A 20,676-nucleotide genomic window follows, 5' to 3' on the forward strand; every position below is an offset into this window, starting at 1 on the left:
TGCAGAACCTGTGTCATATTTTTGAGAGACTTGAGTTTTTAGGAAACACCTTCTCCTTAGGTGAAATCAGGCTTTGCAACAAATAAAGGCAGCAGATGCTCCAGTTATGTGCTCAACGGCACCATTTCAAAAATAAGCTGAAAGCCTTCTCTTTCTCAGCAGCACCCACTCTTTCATCCAAACCAAACAGCAAATTGCAAAAAAAAAAAAAAAAAGCTTTTTTTTCCCAAGTTCATATCTAATAAACCCACTCCTCCTCTTGTAACACCTTAGATTTAATTTGGGATTTTCTCCCCTGCCATACAAATTTAGACATGTCCTTCTGCCACTGTTTACATGCTGTATCAGTTGTCAAAAGAGGAATTATCTGAATCAAAAGTATTGTTCTAGGCAAGACATTCGATTTTATCACAGAAATTCTCCCTGGCACATGACTGTTACAGTTTTCTCCAGCTTAACATATCTTTTTTATATATATATTTCAGTCCATTTCTTAATGTAGCTATTTGGAAATAACCTACAATTAGGACATTACCTGAGGCTTTGGTAGCAGGCGTATTTGTGGTACAATAAAATCAAGGCTAATGTGGATTTTAAAAAGCATTATGTTAGATGTCCATATTGAGAATGTGGAATAGATATGAACCCAGGATGTGCCTGAAACATGCTTTTGTAGTTCATAGCACCAGAAGATTTTATAGATAAGAAACAATAGGCAAAATAAGGAGATTTGGCTCTGATGCGGAGCCTTTCAAATTAGAACACAAAAAAATCCACTATAATCTTACTAGAATTTTACATGCACATAGTAAACTTCATAAAATATATCTTTTGACAGAATATACCACTGGTACATTAAAGCATTTCTATCGATCTGTGCCTTTTTCCTCTTATTTCTTTATATTTTTCTCATAGAAGATAGAATAATAGGGCAGGAACGGAGCTTAGAGTTTTCTAGTCCAATCCCTTCCTCTATACCAAGGGTGTCAAACTCACATCGTCACAGCCACATCACGTGATATATCAGGACTTTTTCCCCCTTCGCTAAACCGGGCATGGGCGTGGCCAGCATGTGACACATCTGGATGCAGGCCGGGAGTTTGACAGCCCTGCACTATACTATTTTGAACAAATGAATGTCCAGTCTCTTCTTGAACACCTCCAGTGATGGTTCACCCACCACTTCTGGAGATAAGGTGTTCCACTGATTAATTGTTCTAACTGTCAGGAAATTTCTCTTAATTCTACCTTATATCTCTCCTTGATAAGCTTCCATCTGTTACTTCTTGTCCTGCCCTCAGGTTCTTTGAAAATAGGCTGACCCCTAAAGTTACTTCCCCTAAAGTTACTCTTGCATCCCACCATGTTCATCACCTTTCATGGGTCATGTTTATTTCGTCCATCCTATTGGAGGTCCTTCAGTCAACCACATACTTCTCCAAATTACAGCAGCTAAATTTCCTGATAAGCTTTAGTCAATGTCATTTCTCTGTGACTTGAGGTAATTTTAAGGAATTACTGTTGCTATGTGATATAAATCCTCACATAACCCTGAAATATACAAATCCTCCCATTCAAAGAGTGATCTTTAGAGAACAGCTGATATCTTATCAGATGACTGATAATGCAAAAGATTTATTCTTAAAAACTAAGTTACTTTCTCTGGTCTTTACACAGCAGTCAATTTTCATCCAATCTTTTCTTTTTAAAGGTTACAGAATCTTACACCATATAAAACGAAATTTACTTTTTTTATCCTACTTTTTTTATTATTATTGTTCCCTTTCTTCCAATACGAGCATGAGCAAAATAATTGCTGATATCTCAATGCCATAAAAGGAGTTCCAAATAGCTTCCTTTGGCCATTGACTTATTACATCAACAAACCATATGACAGCAACTGCTTTCTTGGAATCAAGACATTTACATTCTAGTTATGATTATTCATGGTTATTTTTCTTGGATTCTTGAAATGAATTAAGTTCAGGATCATGTCAAAAACTGTAGAGGTAAGTTCTACCTCAACTGCACACCTACAGAATCCAATGAATACTGAAATAGACATCATCTTAGGTGAGAGTTCACAGGATATCAGTCAGCTGGGAATAGATGAACAGATTAACCTACTCTCTCCATATCTCTCCATATCCTCCTCAAGTTGAGTTGAAAGTCTTCCTCTCTTCATTCCAAAGTAACAATGTTAATGTAAGCTTATTCCTATATTCCCAATTCATTTTTTTTAAAAAAGATCAAGCCTGTTTGACTTTTTCCTGCTAGAAGAAAGTTATATATCAACCCTGCAGATTTCAAGGATTCATGATTGCATGTAGCTCTCACAAAAAGTTTGGATGTCACCATCTTCCAAAAATTGCCATTAATTGTAATTTTCAAATGTGATAATTGGGAAAATAAGTTACAGACTAGATTCCTGATTTCCTGATTTATTATTAAAATGAAGTTACATCTGGTTCCACTCATTCCTTTGTGGTAACCTATCATATTTTGTGGGGTGTATGACTCTACCACCACCATGCATCATTCAAAGTCCTTATCTCTCAGAAAAGGTTTATATACACATTGTACCCATTCAACAGAATCAAATTCCAAGAGTCAAACACAACTTTTCTATAATCCTTGGAGTTCAAAATCAGTGACATTTCATTTCATTATTACAATCATGGGACTAGAACTACCAAATGAAAATTAAACTTGAATTAAAAGTAGAGGAATATGAATCATGTGAACCCACCAATTGATTCAGCGTTGAACTTTTGAAGAATACAAACTGGAGCTTGGAATCTAGCAAATTTGTAAACATGGTAGACATTTCTGTTTGCTAACAGATAAATAAATTAAATTTGCCAGTGCACCCTGGGATTTCAGCTCGTGAGAAAAAGTAAAAACAGACCTACTTGCATTGTAATAAAAGTGTTACAGAAATATGTGGGCTAAAGATTCTACTTGATCCATAAAGACAAATGTGTTTTTTTTTTCCCCATTGGTATTTTCTGGAAATGATTTTTCATCACTGCTGTTGGCAACATATCAAAACATTTCAATAATAATGGTTTTTCTTAATTTATGGACTCCTGAGAGTAAAGATAAAGCTACTGTTTTAAAAACTTGTAAGTCAATGGTATTGTTTTACATGATTCATTAAAATTTCAATGTAACCTCTAAAATAGACATAACATAGTTAAAGTGAAACATATTTTTTTTTAAAAAAAACAACCCATCAGTTCTAAAATGCCCAAGCAAGAAATATTTTGACCCATCTATGAAGATGGATGAAAGATGGAAATTATTCAATTGGAATAACTGCCCCATCCAGCGGGGTCCCAAATGTTAAATGGAGTCTGACTATCAAAAGGTGGCTTATACAGGTATTCCTCAACTAACGACCACAATTGACCACAACATTTGTGTTGTTAAGTGAGACATTTGTTAAGTGAGTTTTGCCCCTTTTTATGAACTTTCTTGCCACTGTTGTTAAGTGAATCCGTGCAGTGGTTAAATTGGCAACATAGTTGTTAAGTGGATCTGGCTACCCCATTGACTTTGCTTGTCAGAAGGTTGAAAAAGGTGACCACATGATCTCGGAACACTGCAACTGTCATAAGTATGAACCAGTTGCCAAGCATCTGAATTTTGATCACATGATCATGAGAATGCTGCAAAGGTTGTAACTGTGAAAACGGTCAAAGTCACTTTTTTCAGTGCTGTTGTAAGTTTGAATGGTCACTAACTCAACTGTTGTAAGTTGAGGACTACCTGTACCTAATATACATTTTTAGAACATGGAGGAAGAATTTGGGGAAGTCCAGAAGCTGGAAACTACCATCCAGCTTAAAGGAGGACGTCTGGAAGCCCATTCCTGCTAACAAGAAGCAAGCAAGCAAATATAACCTAACTTCTGCCTGTTTGGGATAGCAACAATCCTGTCCTTTAAAACAATGCTGTTTTAAATAACTGATTCAGTGAGAAGTTAGTGTCACTAGTCTTCTCCAATGACTTTTGCATGGTTATTAAGCAGAATCTCTTACACATTTCTTTTGCCATTCCTTTGCAACACAATGCTAATGAGTGGACAAGATTTAAGGCTTTAGAAGGCCAATGTTCATGAGCAAATTATTGACCGAGTCTCTGAACTGAAACAATAGAAACATTTCATTATTGGTTGTGATAGAGATTTTTCAGTTGTAAATTAGTTTTGCTTTAATCAAGTGGATTGTATCTGCACTCCTTTTTCTCTACAGAGCTCCAAAGTTCTCTGGAATTGTGAGAAATCATTTGCTTCTTTCTCACATTTTATTTTCTCTTTGTTATGATGATACCACAAAAACCAATCCCTATTGTTATTACTTCCACTTCCTTCTTCCTTTAACTGGGAATATTTGAATTACAGACTTTTTAAAGATATTAGATGTTTTTAGATGTTTATATTGACTGGGTCAGTTAATTTCACCTTGGATGTTCCCACAAGTTATTTGGTATGTTATCAGAGTACAGCAATTTATTGGTCCTATTCATACAATCTACTTATCCAAGTCTTCAAATCCATATATTTGTGGTTCTAAGAGAGTCACACTAACTAAAATACATCATTTTGGATGTACAGAGTCCTCACCCAGGTTTTTTTTTGGAAACTCCTAGTCCAGTTAGGACTGTATTAACAAGACTTTAATAAAACTAGCTCTTTTTCATTGGCCAGTTTAGGAAATAGTAGGTGGGAATATGGCCACTTTTAAGAGAAAAATAAAGAGTTTATTGTTTTAATTTATTTAAAAATATGTCTTTACTGGTCCTCAATTCAAAGCTATATATTTGCATGGAAAATACTTTCCATGGGTTCAAATATAATCTGCATCTTTGTAAAATGCAAAGACCATTTGCTTCCATACATACACACATATATACAAATAAATAAATAAGATGGCTCTTATTCTTATGGCCATCAAGGAACTTGTAAATAACTTCCCCCATCCTGAAGATTTTTTGATAATGACTCACTAAGGTGAGAGTTAATTTTATTTACAGATATATTAGTTTCTATATTGTATTATTAATATTGTGATTTACTGAATATACTGAAAATTATCTCTAGAGTTCAGTTGGATAGAAGTAGCTTCCACAATTCATAAATAAATACATTTAGCTGGAAATGGGTTTACAGATTGTTTTTGAAGGTAGTGGGATCTTTGGATTATATTACTATTTCTTTAAGTGTGACATTAACGGAAATAACTGCACCCTTGTAACTTCATCCTTTAGGGGTTGAACGTAGAATGTGGGGATGACTTCGTACTGCTCCAGATGTTCATCATAAAATATCAGAATTCTTTTCTCATATAACAGCTATTGATTTTCTATTAGAACATGGAAATTATCCCTACATTATGCTTTCTAGTTCTTGCTTGGGTGTATGACAAATGAAAACAACACACTAGCAATACTTATGCCATTGTTAGTTTATCAAAAATGATAAACCAGGATTTACAAACCCTAAGAAATTAAAACCAAGCAAACCCTATCAAATTCAGAGAAACCTACTTTGGAGAAGGCATAGCCTATCGTTTTATACATTTATCTATAAAACAATACATGTATATTTGATTTTTAAATTATATATCTCATTGCCATAGAAAAGAAACATCTGTCCGACTGTCTATATTTCCCCTAGGATGGTGTATGTTTCTTCTTTAGTCAACAGGAAACACTTTAAACTTCTTCTCAAGCAGAGCAACTGATGTGATTTGAGCATAATCAAAGCCCAGCAAAGTCATATCCAATGATCTATTGAATTCACTAGACTCTAATAGGGATTTATCAGCTTGTTTTAGACTCTTCACGAGTTATAAATATGTTTCTGAAGAAACTAAATTAGACTGATGGGAATAGCCTTTCTCAACAGGTAGAAAAATAATTAAAGTGTCTGCTTCTTCATTATTTTTTTTAAAAAAACAACAACGAATATATTAATTAAAGTCAAAATGGGAAAAAAATACAGTGAAGCAAGTTAATACTTTCAGTGCAATTCCAATTGTCCTTCTATTGAAATATCCCTAGAAACTAAATCTGGTAGCATGGGAAAGCAAAGGAATTGCCATTGTAATATGGTCAAAGCAGATTTTCTCCTAGGTATCTGTAATTCTTATTTAAATTATTCATTCTGATTCAAACAATCAATCTGATCTGATCTGACACTTCTAATTGATTTGGAATATAAAGTTGATTGGGTTTTCTAATCAATTCAGAAAGGCATCAGAAAGTATACATTCAAACGGCTGGATTGATGAAAGACATTGGATTTGATTCAGCAGTTCAGTGGAGAGTGTCCATCTTATTTGGAAGGTGCATTCATTTGCACTGTCTTTAAATTGAAGTGCCTTTTAATGTAACAAGATATCAAAGCGTAAGAGCAATCTATCTTGGCAAATTTTGGGCACAGGCTTCATAGCATAATCCATATTCTGGTCAGAAGCAGGTTGGATTTTCAGGAAAGACAATTAGGAGGATTGTAAATCCTGCAGCCGCTCAAGTCGAATAACACCTCCCACCCTGTCCCCATGCTGCCAAGAACCATAACTAGAGTACACATTATTCGCCTTTTCTCCTCCCATCCTGTTTGCAGTAGCCTTCTGTGAAGCAGTGGGTCCTCAGATGCTCTTTCTCCCATCCCTGGGAGATCAGCAACACATCCTCCCATTCTCTCTAACTATCATATTCACAGTTGAACACAAGCTTCCAACTGATATAAAATAATTGTTCTCAAATGAAATGTGAGTGGAGAACCTGCCTTTCCCCAGCAGACACATTTTAAAGAAATTCTTTGATTTCAGCACCGCCAACCACAAAAGGCCACATTTAACCCATCCTTTATTCATCGAGACACTTCTGAAAGAACTGCCTTGTATACAGGTGTTGAATATCCACCTTCCTTACATGTCAAGGAAGTGACATGTAATGAGATATTCTTAACATGCATGAAGGATCAGGACCAAAATCCAGGGAAGGGGAGTGTTTGTATAGTAAGCTATTTAGAATTTCATTTGAAATAAAACAAGGGAAAAAAAGTTTATGTTTCTGCTACAAAGACACATTTTTATGGTATAACAGAGTCTCCCCTTTGTTGCTGTTATCTCACAATATAAAATCATGATAGAAGTAACCCTGATTTTTAACCAGAATAAAATAGCTAAAGCTAGACCCAAGGGGCTTTCCTGATGCTATTCATCCCAAACTCATTTTTACTCTTAAACTAATAGCTTTTAAGTCCGAATTCTTGAAAGTTAGACACCATCACTTCCCTGACTGTTGCAATTTAATTCATAACCTTTCACCCCAAAGAAACAAGACTCATTAATCTTTCTAGTGATTAGAGTCACCTCAAGAGTGTCAAACATTTACCTCTCCTTCCCAGCAGCAGAAATGGATTTAGGAGGATCATGGTTCATACCTCACATTCCCTGGAGCCAGAAATGGTATACGTGCAGGGTCCAGATCCATTAACCGATACATCCATGGTCTCAGAGTTTGTTGGCTTGTAGTCCACATAATACTCCTGTAAAGGGGAGTTCATTTGCCTTTCAGATTCTCGGGCTTTTTTCCTACGCCTTTTCATGAGGGAGTGTTGTTGGAGCTGTTTCATGCTGGCTGGGTAGCGTTTCCACGAAACATAAATGACCAACAAAATCATAGCCACTGAAAGAAATAGGGCAACACTTCCAGCAATTATTTTGTGAAAGGAAACATGCTCATATTCTGGTTCTTGTCCAGATGTTGGGAAATCTGGAGAAGGGCTTGGTGTAAAAGATATTGGTTCATAGTCTTCCACTTTGGGAATGGTGGGTTTTGGAATAAAGATGGGTCTCTGCTGGGTTTTAGGGACCTGGTAAGGTTTTTCAGTGACCACCACTGGGATTTCTGCACAAACGTTGTAGGTTTCTACCGCATCGCTCACCTTTTCACCCTGAATATGCTTAGGGCCTGCACAAATCATGGTACTTTCTTTGTTTCCCTTGAAGTTTTTAAGCCAGTTAAACAGAGGGCAAATGCTCCGGGTACATTCCCACATATTTCCAGAAAGTGTAATAGATATCAAAGAAATCCAGGCATTGACAGTCTCCTGAGAGATGTTAGTAAGTTTGTTGGAATCCAAGTTGAGTTTCTGCAAGTTTGGCAGGCACTGAAATGTCCCAGGTTCAATCCCTGCAATGTCATTTCCCGATAAATCCAAATTGTGCAAAGAACTCCAAGTCCAGGTCAACCCTTGGCTTAAGGATCGGATCCTATTCCACTGCAAGTAAATGGAGCGGAGATTAAAGAGACGAGGAAAGTGAGCGAAGTTGATCTTAGAAAATTGGTTGTGTTCCAAGTGGAGCTCTGTGAGCTTCAAAAGGCCAGCAAAGGCATTGCGAGATAAACTCCGCAGACGATTGTAGCCTAAATCCAAGAAATCAAGGTTGCGACAATCTTGGAAAACCCGAATAGGAACTGTTTTCAGTGAGTTGGATCGTAAGTGCAAGATCAGGAGCTTGCGAAGACCTTTAAACTGCTCTGACTGAAGCGCCTGTAGCTTGTTGTAAGACAGGTCTAGATTGCGTAGGTTGGGGACTGGGTGAAATGTTTTATTGTGAAGGTGCGTAATTTTATTGGAGCTTAGAATTAATTCCTTCAGCCTTCGAATGCCTTGAAAGGCATCCTCATCCACTGAAGCGATGTAGTTATGATCAAGGTAAAGCCATATGAGTTGGTGTAGGCCTGCAAACTGATTTGGCTTGAGCTTCTGGATGCTGTTGTACCGTAACGATAAGCCTTGAGATCCTCCAGAAATGTTATGAGGAATGTCTCTGAATGCATGGGATTCACAGTACACAATTTTGCCATCACATCTGCAGTTCTTGGGGCAAGCTCGCTGAGCCCCACTCAACGTCACAAACAGCACAGTAGGAAGGAGAACAAGCACTGCACTCATGCCTCTCAGATGCTTAATTACATGGAAACCTACAATATGAAGATAACAAACATACATCGTGAGGCCACTCAAATCAGAATCATAGTATTCACCATCAGGATTTCAAATAACAAATAAAAGAGTTGAATTCAAAACATGATGCCTTGCTTCCATGCAATTCGCCCTCTCTCTCATCCTCTCTCTCTTTTTCTCTTTTTGTGTGTGTATGTGTGTAAGCTTGGTGTTTTACATAGAGATCTTTGCTATACTGACTCTTTTTTTCCAATGTTTCCTTCTCCCTAATCAGCCAACATATACAATCAGACTACATTTATTCATTTACCTCTGGGTGATTTATGACCTTTGTTGACAAATTAAGTTCCCCTTCCGATTTTTAACTCATAGCAACATGCATTAGCAAGATGCACATAGCCCAAATGCCCTTATCATTAGGATGTTGTAGATTTAATACTAAACATATTTGTCAAGTCACTGTGAAGTAGATTTTGGGAAGAGAATGCACCCAAGCTTGAATTGTTAAATATTCTTAAATCAGTAAAAGGTTTCTTAATAAACCAACTCACAAGTACATATCTCTTGGGCTCTTAAAGAGATGCACAGATGACCTTAAAAATATGTGTTAATGTAGCGTGACAAATAGAAGTTAGAAAAATTGGAGAGAGAGAGGGGGGGAAGCACACGATAAGATATTTTATTTCATGTGAGCTAAGCATAATCCAAACAGACAGGTATGAATGTCTTATGTGTCAAATCTTATGTATGAAAAAAATCTAAGGATGCTAAATAGCAATGACAAGGAACTTCGGGATATCATAATAAAATGCATGTGTTTATCAGACATACTTTCATATCTTCACACTTTAAATAAATAAATAAATAAATAAATAAATAAATAAATAAATAAATAAATAAATAAATAAATACATTTATTTCTATACCGCCCTTCTCCCAAAGGACTCAGGGCAGTGTACAGCCTATTAAAAGCACAAAGACAGACATCAGTTAAAAATAATTAAAATTATTAAATAATTTCGGCTCAGATTTAAAACCCCAAAAATTTAAAACACCCAATTTAAAAATCATTACATTGATAGCCCAGCCTGGTGGAACAACAGGGTCTTGATGTAACAGCTAACATAATTATATTACTTATTGATATATTTTAATATACAGAAGCATTGTTTTATTATTTTAGCATCCACATTTCTTCTATAATTACAGCCATGCACACCCAATAATTATTTTGGGTAAAAGGTGGGAGAATGTTATTACTATAAATTAATAATAAACATGAATGGAAACTCAATCCCAGTCGAAGCAAAAAAAAAAAAGTGAATTTTCCTTCTCTTTTTCCAATTCCAGTTTTGTTAGTCTACATTTAACATATATAGCAGAAAACTTATTTTATAGTCATCCTTCTGAGCTGCTCACGGTTCCCATGTCCTCTGAATAACTACGTGAGTCTTGGGAGAACTAAGCTACATACAGGCTAAAGGTTCTCCAAAATAAGGGGAGAAATTGGACCTTTCTAGTCTTGGGATAAGCTTCAAAGTATAGCTTTGCAGAGTTGTAACCTTTCTGGTCTTTTGTTTTGCACCCTTCAATTAGGAATTCTGGAAAAGTATTATTTTCTTAATAGTAAATAATATTATTAGGTTGGGGGAAAGAAGGAAAGAAGGAACAAAAAAAAATCGCCAAATAAGCCATTATTTTATTCAGTGTTTTATTTGAGTGGAGGCTAACTGCTAATCCAAAGAGCTTTTGACTGTTTGTCTCCGAGACATTCATTTCAATGGCAAGATTCTTCCTTTCCTTCCTTCATTTAAATTCTGATCTTTTCTCATTGCCTGATGCCAGGAGGAGCAACAGCAGAAACATATTCCAGCCTACACATGGAGGGGAAAATATAACTCTTGTCACATTTGGAGGAGGTTTCTGGAAGGAGGGGAAGAGAATCTCTAAAATAGTGTTGGAGATTTAACAGTGTCTTTTGGAGGATGGTGCCTGCATGTGTATGAAGGTTATCAACTTAGTTCTCCGGAGCAGGTTCATCAGCAAATGCCCCCCCCCTTTTCTTCTTCTTCTTCTTCTTCTTCTTCTTCTTCAATAGAGGGTTGAGGATCTGGATTTATCATTAGCACCACCTTTAAAAAAATTCTTAAGACATGAATCTGAGCAAATGCTAAATGGGGGGGTGAGGCATAGATTGAATAGCAAGGCACCAGGGGAGTAGAAGAAATGACAGAACTGGGTGAGGGTGGGGTAAATAGAGAGAGGGGAAGAAGAACCAAACTGTTCTGGTCTGTATATATGCCACTAATAATGGAGTAAGGGTGTTCATCTGAGGATTAAAGATCTCCCAAAGCAACAGAGGAGAGAGTAAAGGATGGGATGAGGCAGAAGAAGGCAGAATCTATATAAAAGTAGCTTGTGTGAGTCACCTAGCAAAAGGAGCACAGTAGTGTTATTTTGATGGGTTTTTCTTCTCCAGCAAATGGGCAGGCAAGAGATGTGCACACACACACACACACACACACACACACACACACACATGCCACCCTCAGCCCTGGGCACAGCTGCAGCCTTACCAAAAAAAAAAAAAGTTCACTTACCCATCTTTCCCTCATCTGCAATTGTATCCCGTTTCTTCTTCCAGATGTTGTTTGTGGCTTGGAATGACCGGGGAGGTTGATAGTTGTTGTGGTGGTGGTCTCTTCCCCACCCACCCCCCTTTCAAGCCGGTTCTTTTCCTTTAAAGCATGGTGTCACACAGACTAGCCCAGCTGCTACCTACTTCCATGCCATCCAAGTGGAAGGAACCAAGGAACCTACACAAAGTTCCTGAGAGGGAGAGGAAGGAAGGAAGGAAGGAAGGAAGGAAGGAAGGAAGGAAGGAAGGAAGGAAGGAAGGAAGGAAGGAAGGGTTAGGGAATAGGGGTAGTGGAATATAGGGGAGACAGGGTTAGGGGGAAGGAAGGAAGGAAGGAAGGAAGGAAGGAAGGAAGGAAGGAAGGAAGGAAGGAAGGAAGGAAGGGTTAGGGAATGGGGTAGTGGAATATAGGGGAGACAGTGTTAGGGGGAAGGAAGGAAGGAAGGAAGGAAGGAAGGAAGGAAGGAAGGAAGGAAGGAAGGAAGGAAGGAAGGAAGGAAGGAAGGAAGGAAGGAAGGAAGGAAGGAAGGAAGGAAGCGATAACCTAATCTCGGAAAGCCATGGAGCGCCTCGCCTGGACCGTTGGCATCAATCGCCCAGCCTTTCGTTGGAGCTCGAGAGGACCATGGAGGCGAAGCAACTTCTCAGCCAGGGGGAGGAGGGGGAGGACGAAAAGGCCGCGAAGTGTCCTCCTGCTGCAAGGCAACCTCCTCAGTCGGCTGCCTCTCTCCATCCCCAAGCACAGCGACCCATTCCTTCAACCCAGCTGTCAAAAAATAAAAATAATAATAATAATAATAATAATGGGTGACTCCTCAGGGTCTCGTCTCCAAGATTTTGCCCTCCTTTCTTCGTCGTTTCAAAAGCTAGTTTTTATCCATGGAGGCGCTCGGGTTCCAAAGAGTGTCAGTGTGTGTGTGTGTGTGCGCGAATGTGCCCGTGCGCGCGCGCGCGCGTGTATATTTTCTGGAGCCCTGTGCTGCGCGCGCGAGGTTGTTCTCCCCAATCACTTTTTTTCCCCTCTCTCTCTCTCTTTCTCTCTCCCTCTCTCTCCCTCTCCCTCTCTCTTCCTCCCCCCTCCCCCTCCTCCTCCTCCTCCTCCTCCTTTTTCTTCCCTCTTTCCCAGACCCAGATGAAATGCTTAGGAGCTTGTTGGTGCTAATGTTCTGCTTTGCGATACATTGAGTGCCCTCCGCTGGAGAAAACGGATCACACATTAAAAGCACGAACTAGCGAGCGGGTTGGCATTGCTATGCAGGCTCTCTCTTGAGCGGAGAAAATTAAAGATGCAGGAGTGCAATTTCTCACAGCTGCCCCCTCTCTGCTGAATAAGCTTCTCCACACCATGGTTGCGGTGTTTATCGTTTTTTAAAATAATTTTGCTGGAGCTTCCGAGAGAATTCTTCACACAACACCAAAACAACTTTGAACATATACTTGAGGAACTATTGTCATTGCCCTTAGTATTTTGATTACAGTGTAATCCCAAAATGCTTTTTCAGGAGGCAACTGGGCTTGTTTTTCTATGGAGACCTTTTGCTTCTCATCCATTCAGAGTTGAAGAAGCTTCTTGGAAGAGAAGTGAAATGTCTTCAGAGAAAAACAAAGAAAGTCCAGTTGCCTTTTGAAAAAACACCTTTGGGACAACCATGACCTGGATGACTGAGAATCTTCATAGACATTTGACAGTGTAAGACCCAACTAGAATTTGGCCAGGAGACCATGAAAAAAGCCAAGGTTAGATAGGGAAATTGAAAAGAAGACAATGGAAATCAATTTCTTAAGCTCAATTTAAAGGTTCCTTGAACCCAATACTAATATATCTATAGCTATCTATAGCTATATCTAGTCTATATGTCTATATCTACTTACCAAACCCTAAGAAACTTCCTCTTAGACATCACTGTTGATTTTTTTATTTAAAAAGTAAAACTATATTCTAATAATTAGACACACTTTCTTAGATACTTAACTTTCTTCGTATGACAAGATCAGATTTTGCAGAATACACTTTTATTCTTCTTCAACAAAATATATTATTCTATATGCCCACTATTTTTATCTTCAATAATGCATTCTAGTAATTTACAATATCTGGTATAGAGGTTGCACTAACTGCTCTGCAGTTTTCTAGCATCTTCCAATATATATATTTAAAATGTTACATTGGCAACTTTTCAGTCATCCAAACATCCTTCCTCTGGATGAAGTCTAAACTATCTTCATTGCTGATCTTTAAGAATTCTCCACTGAATGCAATTCTGGATTTGGCAATTTGTTAATTTTTAATTTGTAACAAGTCCTAGAACTTCATCACTTATCCCACTTTTCTTTATAAATTGACTTCCACACTAACTAGATCTGCACTGCAGGCAATGTCAAGTTATAGATTAGTCTCTCTTCAATTTCTACTTGAAAAAGCTGGCAGGATGTTTGTTTAGCCAACTCTCTATCTCTTTTAAGCAGAACAGCTATTCTAATTTGCCTCATAACTATTTTTTACAGGTGAGATTTTCATATAATTCAGATATTATTCAGTCAAAACCCTAGCTCTTCACTTTTTCCTCATATTCCTGAGTCATGACAAAAAATTCTTAAATAGAGAAAGCAAAGTTTGAAGTCTTGCAAATCAATATTATTAGACTGGGGTGTAGTATTTTTTTTTTTACAAGTATACAGAATCAAGAACACTATAACTGGGCCGAGACAATAATGAAGAGAGATGAGGAAAAGTTTGGGTGACTTCAAGCTTTCATTGCAGACTCCAGCATTATCACATATCAACATTGGATTACCTGGGTCTTTTCTTTTGTGTAGAAAAGTACACCCACACCCACATCCACACAAAAATACAATATTAAGATGATTAGGCTACAGAATGCCTCCTCTCTCTTTATCGCCGTCTCTTTTTGCAGCCTGACTTTTTAATCTGATTCCCAATTCATGCACTAAAAAAGCCAGACATAAATAACAGTTTGCAAGATTCTTGGTTGTAGGACGCATTTAAGGTCCCGAGCTCTGTGTAGTTGACATCTTAGACCAGGGGTCTCCAACCTTGGCAACTTTATGACTTGTGGACTTCAATTCCAGCGCATGCTGGCTGAGGAATTCTGGGAGCTGAAGTCCACAAGCTGTAAAGTTGCCAAGGTTGGAGACCCCTGTCTTAGAGTGATATGTTTAAACCTATGTTTACATATGCAGATTGTTCGCATCAACCTTAAACTTTTTCACATTTTTGTGAACAGAAATATAAGCACATTTGATAAAGTAGAAAATAACCTTATCCTTAATAAAGGTGAATAGATGGTCCCCCTACCAGATATATTTGTGATTGGTTGAATGACTGCATCCAACACGTAGTACTTACATGGAGAAAGGTATTCATGGAGTGGGGTACCACATAGTTCCATCTTGAGTCCAGTGCTCTTCAATATTTTCATAATTATATAAGTCAATAGAAAACATGTTCATCAAATCTGCAGACATAAATCTGGGTGAATGAGAGGATAGCTAACATAGAAGACACACTGAAAGTTCAAAAGAATCTTTACAGGCTTAAATAATGGGCTTTATCCAACAATATACAGTTCAATAATAAGAAAAGGCTTTTCACTTAAGTATGAAAAACTAGACACACAGGTATAAGAGAGGTAGAACCAGGCCCAACAGTAGTATATGTGAGTGGACTGAAGATTAGGCATGAACCAGCAGTGTTCTACTTCTTCTGAAAGAAGTATATCTACTTATGGGCTGCATAAGTAGATATAAAGTGTTAAGATAATAGGAAATTACAGTTCTATTCTATACTGCACTGGTTAGATGACACCTGAAAAAAGTGTCAATTTCTGGTCTCCATCATATAAGAATAGAATAGAATTCTTTATTCGCCAAGTGTGATTGGACATACAAGGAATTTGTCTTCAGTGCATATGCTCTCAGTGTACATAAAAAGACAAGATACACTCGTCAAGAATCACAAGGCACAACACCATACGGTACAGTCTTACGGTACAATAAGCAATTAAATCATACTAGGAAACAACCAATATCAATATAAATGAGCCGCCCAGAGTCCCTTGGGAGTTGGGCGGCATAGAAATGCGACAAAATAAATAAATAAATAAATAAATTGCAAGGATATAAGCAACAAAGTTACAGTCATGGAGTCACAAGTGGGAGGAGATGGGCGACAGGAAGGATGAGAAGACCAATAGCAATTGTAATGCAGCCTAATGTGAATAGTTTGACAGTGTTGAGGGAATTATTTGTTTAGCAGAGTGATGGCATTTGGGAAAAAAACTGTTCTTGTATCTAGTTGTCATGGTGTGCAGTGCTCTATAGCATCGTTTTGAGGGTAGGAGTTGAAACAAATTATGTCCAGGATGTGAGGGTTCTGTAAATATTTTCACAGCCCTCTTTTTGACTCGTGCAGTATACAGGTCCTCAATGAAGATTGCAGGTTGGTAGCAATTGTTTTTTCTGCAGTTCTAATTATCCTCTGAAGTCTGTGTCTGTCTTTTTGGGTTGCAGAACCAAACCAGACAGTTAAAGAGGTGCAGATGACAGACTCCATAATTCTTCTATAGAACTGTACCAGCAGGTCCTTGGACGATTTGAGCTTCCTGAGTTGGCGCAGAAAGAACATTCTCTGTTGTGCTTTTCTGATGACATTTTTGATGTTAGGTGTCCATTTTAGGTCTTGAGATATGATAGAACCTAGAAATTTGAAGGTCTCTACTGTTGATACTATGTTGTCTAGTATCATAAGAGGTGGTAGTATGGGAGGGTTTCTCTTAAAGTCTGCCACCATTTCTACGGTTTTGCGTATGTTCAATTCCAGAGGCTAGTTGTTCAACCTCCCGTCTTTAAGAGAGACATTAAAGAATTAAAAACTTGGCAGAGAAAAGATTGGTGGGATGACAGACTTGAAAGCAAAATTTTCTGTGGAGAAGTTAAAGATGGTTGAGATGACAGGCTTGGAGGCAAAATCCTCTGGAGAATATGTTTAGCTAAAGAAGACTATGCTAGGAGGAGGCATGATAACAATCCTTCTATACCTGAAAGGCTGTCACCGGGAAGAGGATGTGAATTTATTCTCCTTAGTATCTGACACTAAGACAAGAATCAATGGGCAAAAGGTTTACAGAGAAAGAACTGAATGCAAAAAAGAGGAATGTCCTAAATGTGAGAATTGTTGAGCAGAGGAACAGCTTGTCTCCTTTAGATGTGGGTGTTCTTGCACTCAAGGTTTCAAGTAAATGTTAAAAAAGCCATTTTCTATTCTGGGCAGAAGTTGGAATAGAAGGAATTCAGGGTTTCTTCAAGACCTCTGATTCTATAAGCTGCTTTTTACTGACTGAATATAAAGTATGCCTATCTCTACCACTATTGCAACCAACTGGCAGTCACTTTCCAGAGATTCATACACATTTTCCCCTTACCTGACCTGGAGTAGTTGGGTATCCTCTGTTTACAAAAATTATGTTTTACCTCTGAGCTATAAATTATGTTGTCTTATTGTCTACAAACTCTAGTGTCCAGCCTGATGATGCTATCCATTCAAAAGAAACCAAGACAACACTGAATTTTAGTGTTTCATTCCCCAGTAGTGGATATTCTACCATAGGTTGTCCAAGAGAAGCAGAATTTGCTTGCTGCCCAAGAAGCAGAAGGAATGAGCTGCTAACCGAACCTTATTTCCCCTGGGAGGAAATTTGCTTTGAGACTTATAGAAGTGTTTATGTCCCATGTCAGATCCAGAACTAGGCTTCCGCAAGAACACTCTCACAAAATCCTCACTTGGGAGCTAAAATATCTGGAGCATTCACTACCTAAGTGCTTTGCTTATGCACTACCATAACATTCTAGTAATATTGGTGTCCTTTTTTTTAAAAAAAAAATAGTTTTTATTAATCAGTTTTCTTCATTTTATATCACAATTTTGATCTTTACAGCATTCTGGTATCAGTATATCTCCTAAGTACATATAAATTATTTTTATTATTTTTCTTTTCCTTTTGTGTACGTATCTATTCTATACAATGCATCAATATTGCAATTACATATCTATATCTATATCTATATCTATCTATCTATCTATCTATCTATCTATCTATCTATCTATCTATCTATCTATCTATCTATCTTACCCTTTGTTGTCACATCTTAATTTACTTTTACATTCTTATTCTTTGCTTCTATTCTCTAACTAGTTATACCATGTGTCCCAAATCAAATAGTATTCCGTTTCATCTCTTTCTTTTATTTCCATTGTTATTCTGTCCATCTCTGCACGTTCTAACACTTTTTTTATCACCATTTCATCAGAGGGAGTATTATCATTTTTCCAGTATTGTGTGTAGATGATTCTATCTGCTGTTATTATGTGTAATATGATATACTGAGTTTTTTATTATTATAATTTCCCCTTAATATACCTAATAAGAATAGTTCTGGTATTAGTTAAAATATCTGGAGCATTCACTACCTAAGTGCTTTGCTTAAGCACCACCATAACATTCTAGTAATATTGCTGTCCTACGTGAATTTGCTAAGTATGAATATCTTTAAGAAAGACCCTTTGTTTGTAAGTATAAAACATTGCCTGAGTTAGGACCCTGTTTTTAATTCATATGGAAGCTAGTGCACATGCAGTTATATTTACAGAAGTGTTTCTCCTGCAGACATTTATGTGCTGAATGTGTGTATGGAACCTCAGTAGAAAGACATATTTTCAGTAATGTTGGTGAGAGAGAGTGCTGTTTGAAATATAAATAAGTAATCATATAGGTAATATGATAATAACATATAAATAAGTTATGATATAAATAAGTAGATAACTAATATTTTCACAGATGAAAATTGGTGAAGTTTCATATAATAAGCATAGCTCAGAGTGTCTGTCCTACATTGAGAAGACATGGGCTCAATTCTTGGAATCTCTAGTAGAAATAAACTTTCTGAGTGATTTTTGGACAGCTAGGAGCCAAAATCAGTTGCCACGATACACAAATAGCTTTAGACCATAAAAGTGGATTGATTAACATGTTGTCTGAACCTTGTCACATGAGGTTTGCTGAACAAACTATGGTTACTTGGGTTCTGTTATTTGTCAGACAGATCAGTATAAGACAGCTTCTTCTATTAAGAGTGTCAGAAGTTCCCTCATATCACTAAAATAATTCTTTCTGTGGAATTTGACCCTCTCATGGATAGACTACATTGACTTGAGTAAATAAAATAACCTGAGTTACGATATAGAGCAGTTTCTGAAAAGGAACATTGTTTATATACTTACAGTGCATGTTCTAATCTTTAAATCCTGTCCTTCTGACATTGCTCTAGTTACATCTGGCCCACATTTACAAAATAGATATATTATTATTATTATTATTATTATTATTATTATTATTATTATTATTATTATTATTATTATTTCTATGCCGCTCACTCTCCAAGGACTCTGGGCGGCTTACAACAATCGACAGTATACTAAACAGCATATTGCCCCCAACAATCTGGGTCCTCATTTTACCCACCTCGGAAGGATGGAAGGCTGAGTCAACCTTGAGCCAGTGAGATTTGATCTGCTGATCTGCTGAACTAGCAGTCAGCTGAAGTAGCTGCAGTACAGTACTCTAACCACTGCGATATCAGGTCCTACATTCTTTGTCCCCAGCTTGCCTTCTCTACATTTCACAATACTTATAGGAAGGGTGAAAACATTTACTCTGTAGTTGTGGTGAGGCAGAACTTCATTGTTTCCTATAACGGTTACCTTCAGAACTATTATCAGAATTGTCTGATAATCAGAAGAAATGATCCATAATGATATCCAGGAATCTTATTTATGCAAACAACTTGAGCTTGATGGTTTAGGCTGATGAATTTATATTGAGGGCAAGGAAAAGTATCCTTCAAATGAAGCTGGACTCCTGATTACTCTTTCTTGGTTAAAAGGTAAAGGTTCCCCTCGCACATATATGCTAGTCGTTCCCGACTCTAGGAGGCAGTGCTCATCTCTGTTTCAAAGCGAAGAGCCAGCGCTGTCCAAAGACATCTCGGTGGTCATGTGGCCAGCATGACTAAATGCCAAAAGCACACAGAACGCTGTTACTTTCCCACCAAAGGTAGTCCCTATTTTTCTTGCATTTTTTGCATTTTTTACGAGCTCTCGGACTGCTAGGTTGGCAGAAGTTACAGTACAGTAACTTTCTTGGTTACAGTACGGCAAACAGCAAACTTCCCATTGCCTTATTCCAGAATGCTGACTTCCCCAAGTCGTTCTTTTGTTATGGTTTTTAATTCATAAAGAAATTGCAAAACATAGGCTGGGTCATTTGTGTCTATTAGTACTTCTGTTATTGGCCTTAAACATGATTTAAGCCATTCAGGTTGTGTCTTCTAATTTCTATAAGTACTCTTAATGAATGAGGAACAAGCCACAATGAGACAGCAGCTTGCTTGCATGTAGAGGATAAATAGGTTCTCTCTTCCCTGACATCAGTAAATTATTAGCCTTAGCTCCTTAAGTGGGACCAGGAATTGAAGGGAAAAAAAACTTGTCACAGTTTGCTTATATAAATAGAAGAATGATCACCAAAGTAGGATCTGTAATAACATGGATGGACTTGATTCATTAAATCCATCTCAAAAACATACTTTGGCAGTGCCAAAATGTATATATATTTAAGTATCTGTGCATGCATGCATGTGTATGTATATCTGTATCTACACCTGTACCTGTACCAATTCTCTCTCTCTCTCTCTCCCCCTCCCTCCCTCCCTCCCTCCCTCTCTCTCTCTCCCCCCTACCTACCTGTGTTTCGTGGAAATAAAGCATAGCTTTTGGAGAACATATCCCCATGCATACACAAACCAATCTGGTGATTAAGGCACCAGGTTAGAAACCAAGACACTGTCCTGTCTTGTGCAAAAGACATCTGGTTGTCGATGGGCCACTCCCTCTCTCTCAACCCTAGGAAGTAGGTCTTGTCAAACCGCTTCTGAAATCTTGCCAACAAATCTGTAGAAACTAGTCTCAGCCATGAGT

At 37.6% G+C, this 20,676-nt stretch overlaps 1 protein-coding gene across 1 annotated transcript in view; it reads right to left on the bottom strand.

Annotated features, from left to right (window-relative positions):
* LRRTM4 (leucine rich repeat transmembrane neuronal 4) overlaps positions 1–9,031 on the bottom strand; it is a 404,742-nt gene extending 395,711 nt beyond the window's left edge. Inside the window, exon 1 of the mRNA XM_070952589.1 lies at positions 7,457–9,031. Within this exon, the coding sequence (XP_070808690.1) occupies positions 7,457–9,031 (1,575 nt within the window). The remainder of the gene's footprint in view (positions 1–7,456) is intronic.
* Between the last annotated feature and the right edge of the window lie 11,645 nt (positions 9,032–20,676).

Source organism: Pituophis catenifer, unplaced genomic scaffold (genome assembly GCF_029215685.1).
Source record: "Pituophis catenifer annectens isolate HBS135680 unplaced genomic scaffold, rPitCat1.0.hap2 SCAF_12, whole genome shotgun sequence".
Taxonomy (NCBI): Eukaryota; Metazoa; Chordata; class Lepidosauria; order Squamata; family Colubridae; genus Pituophis; species Pituophis catenifer.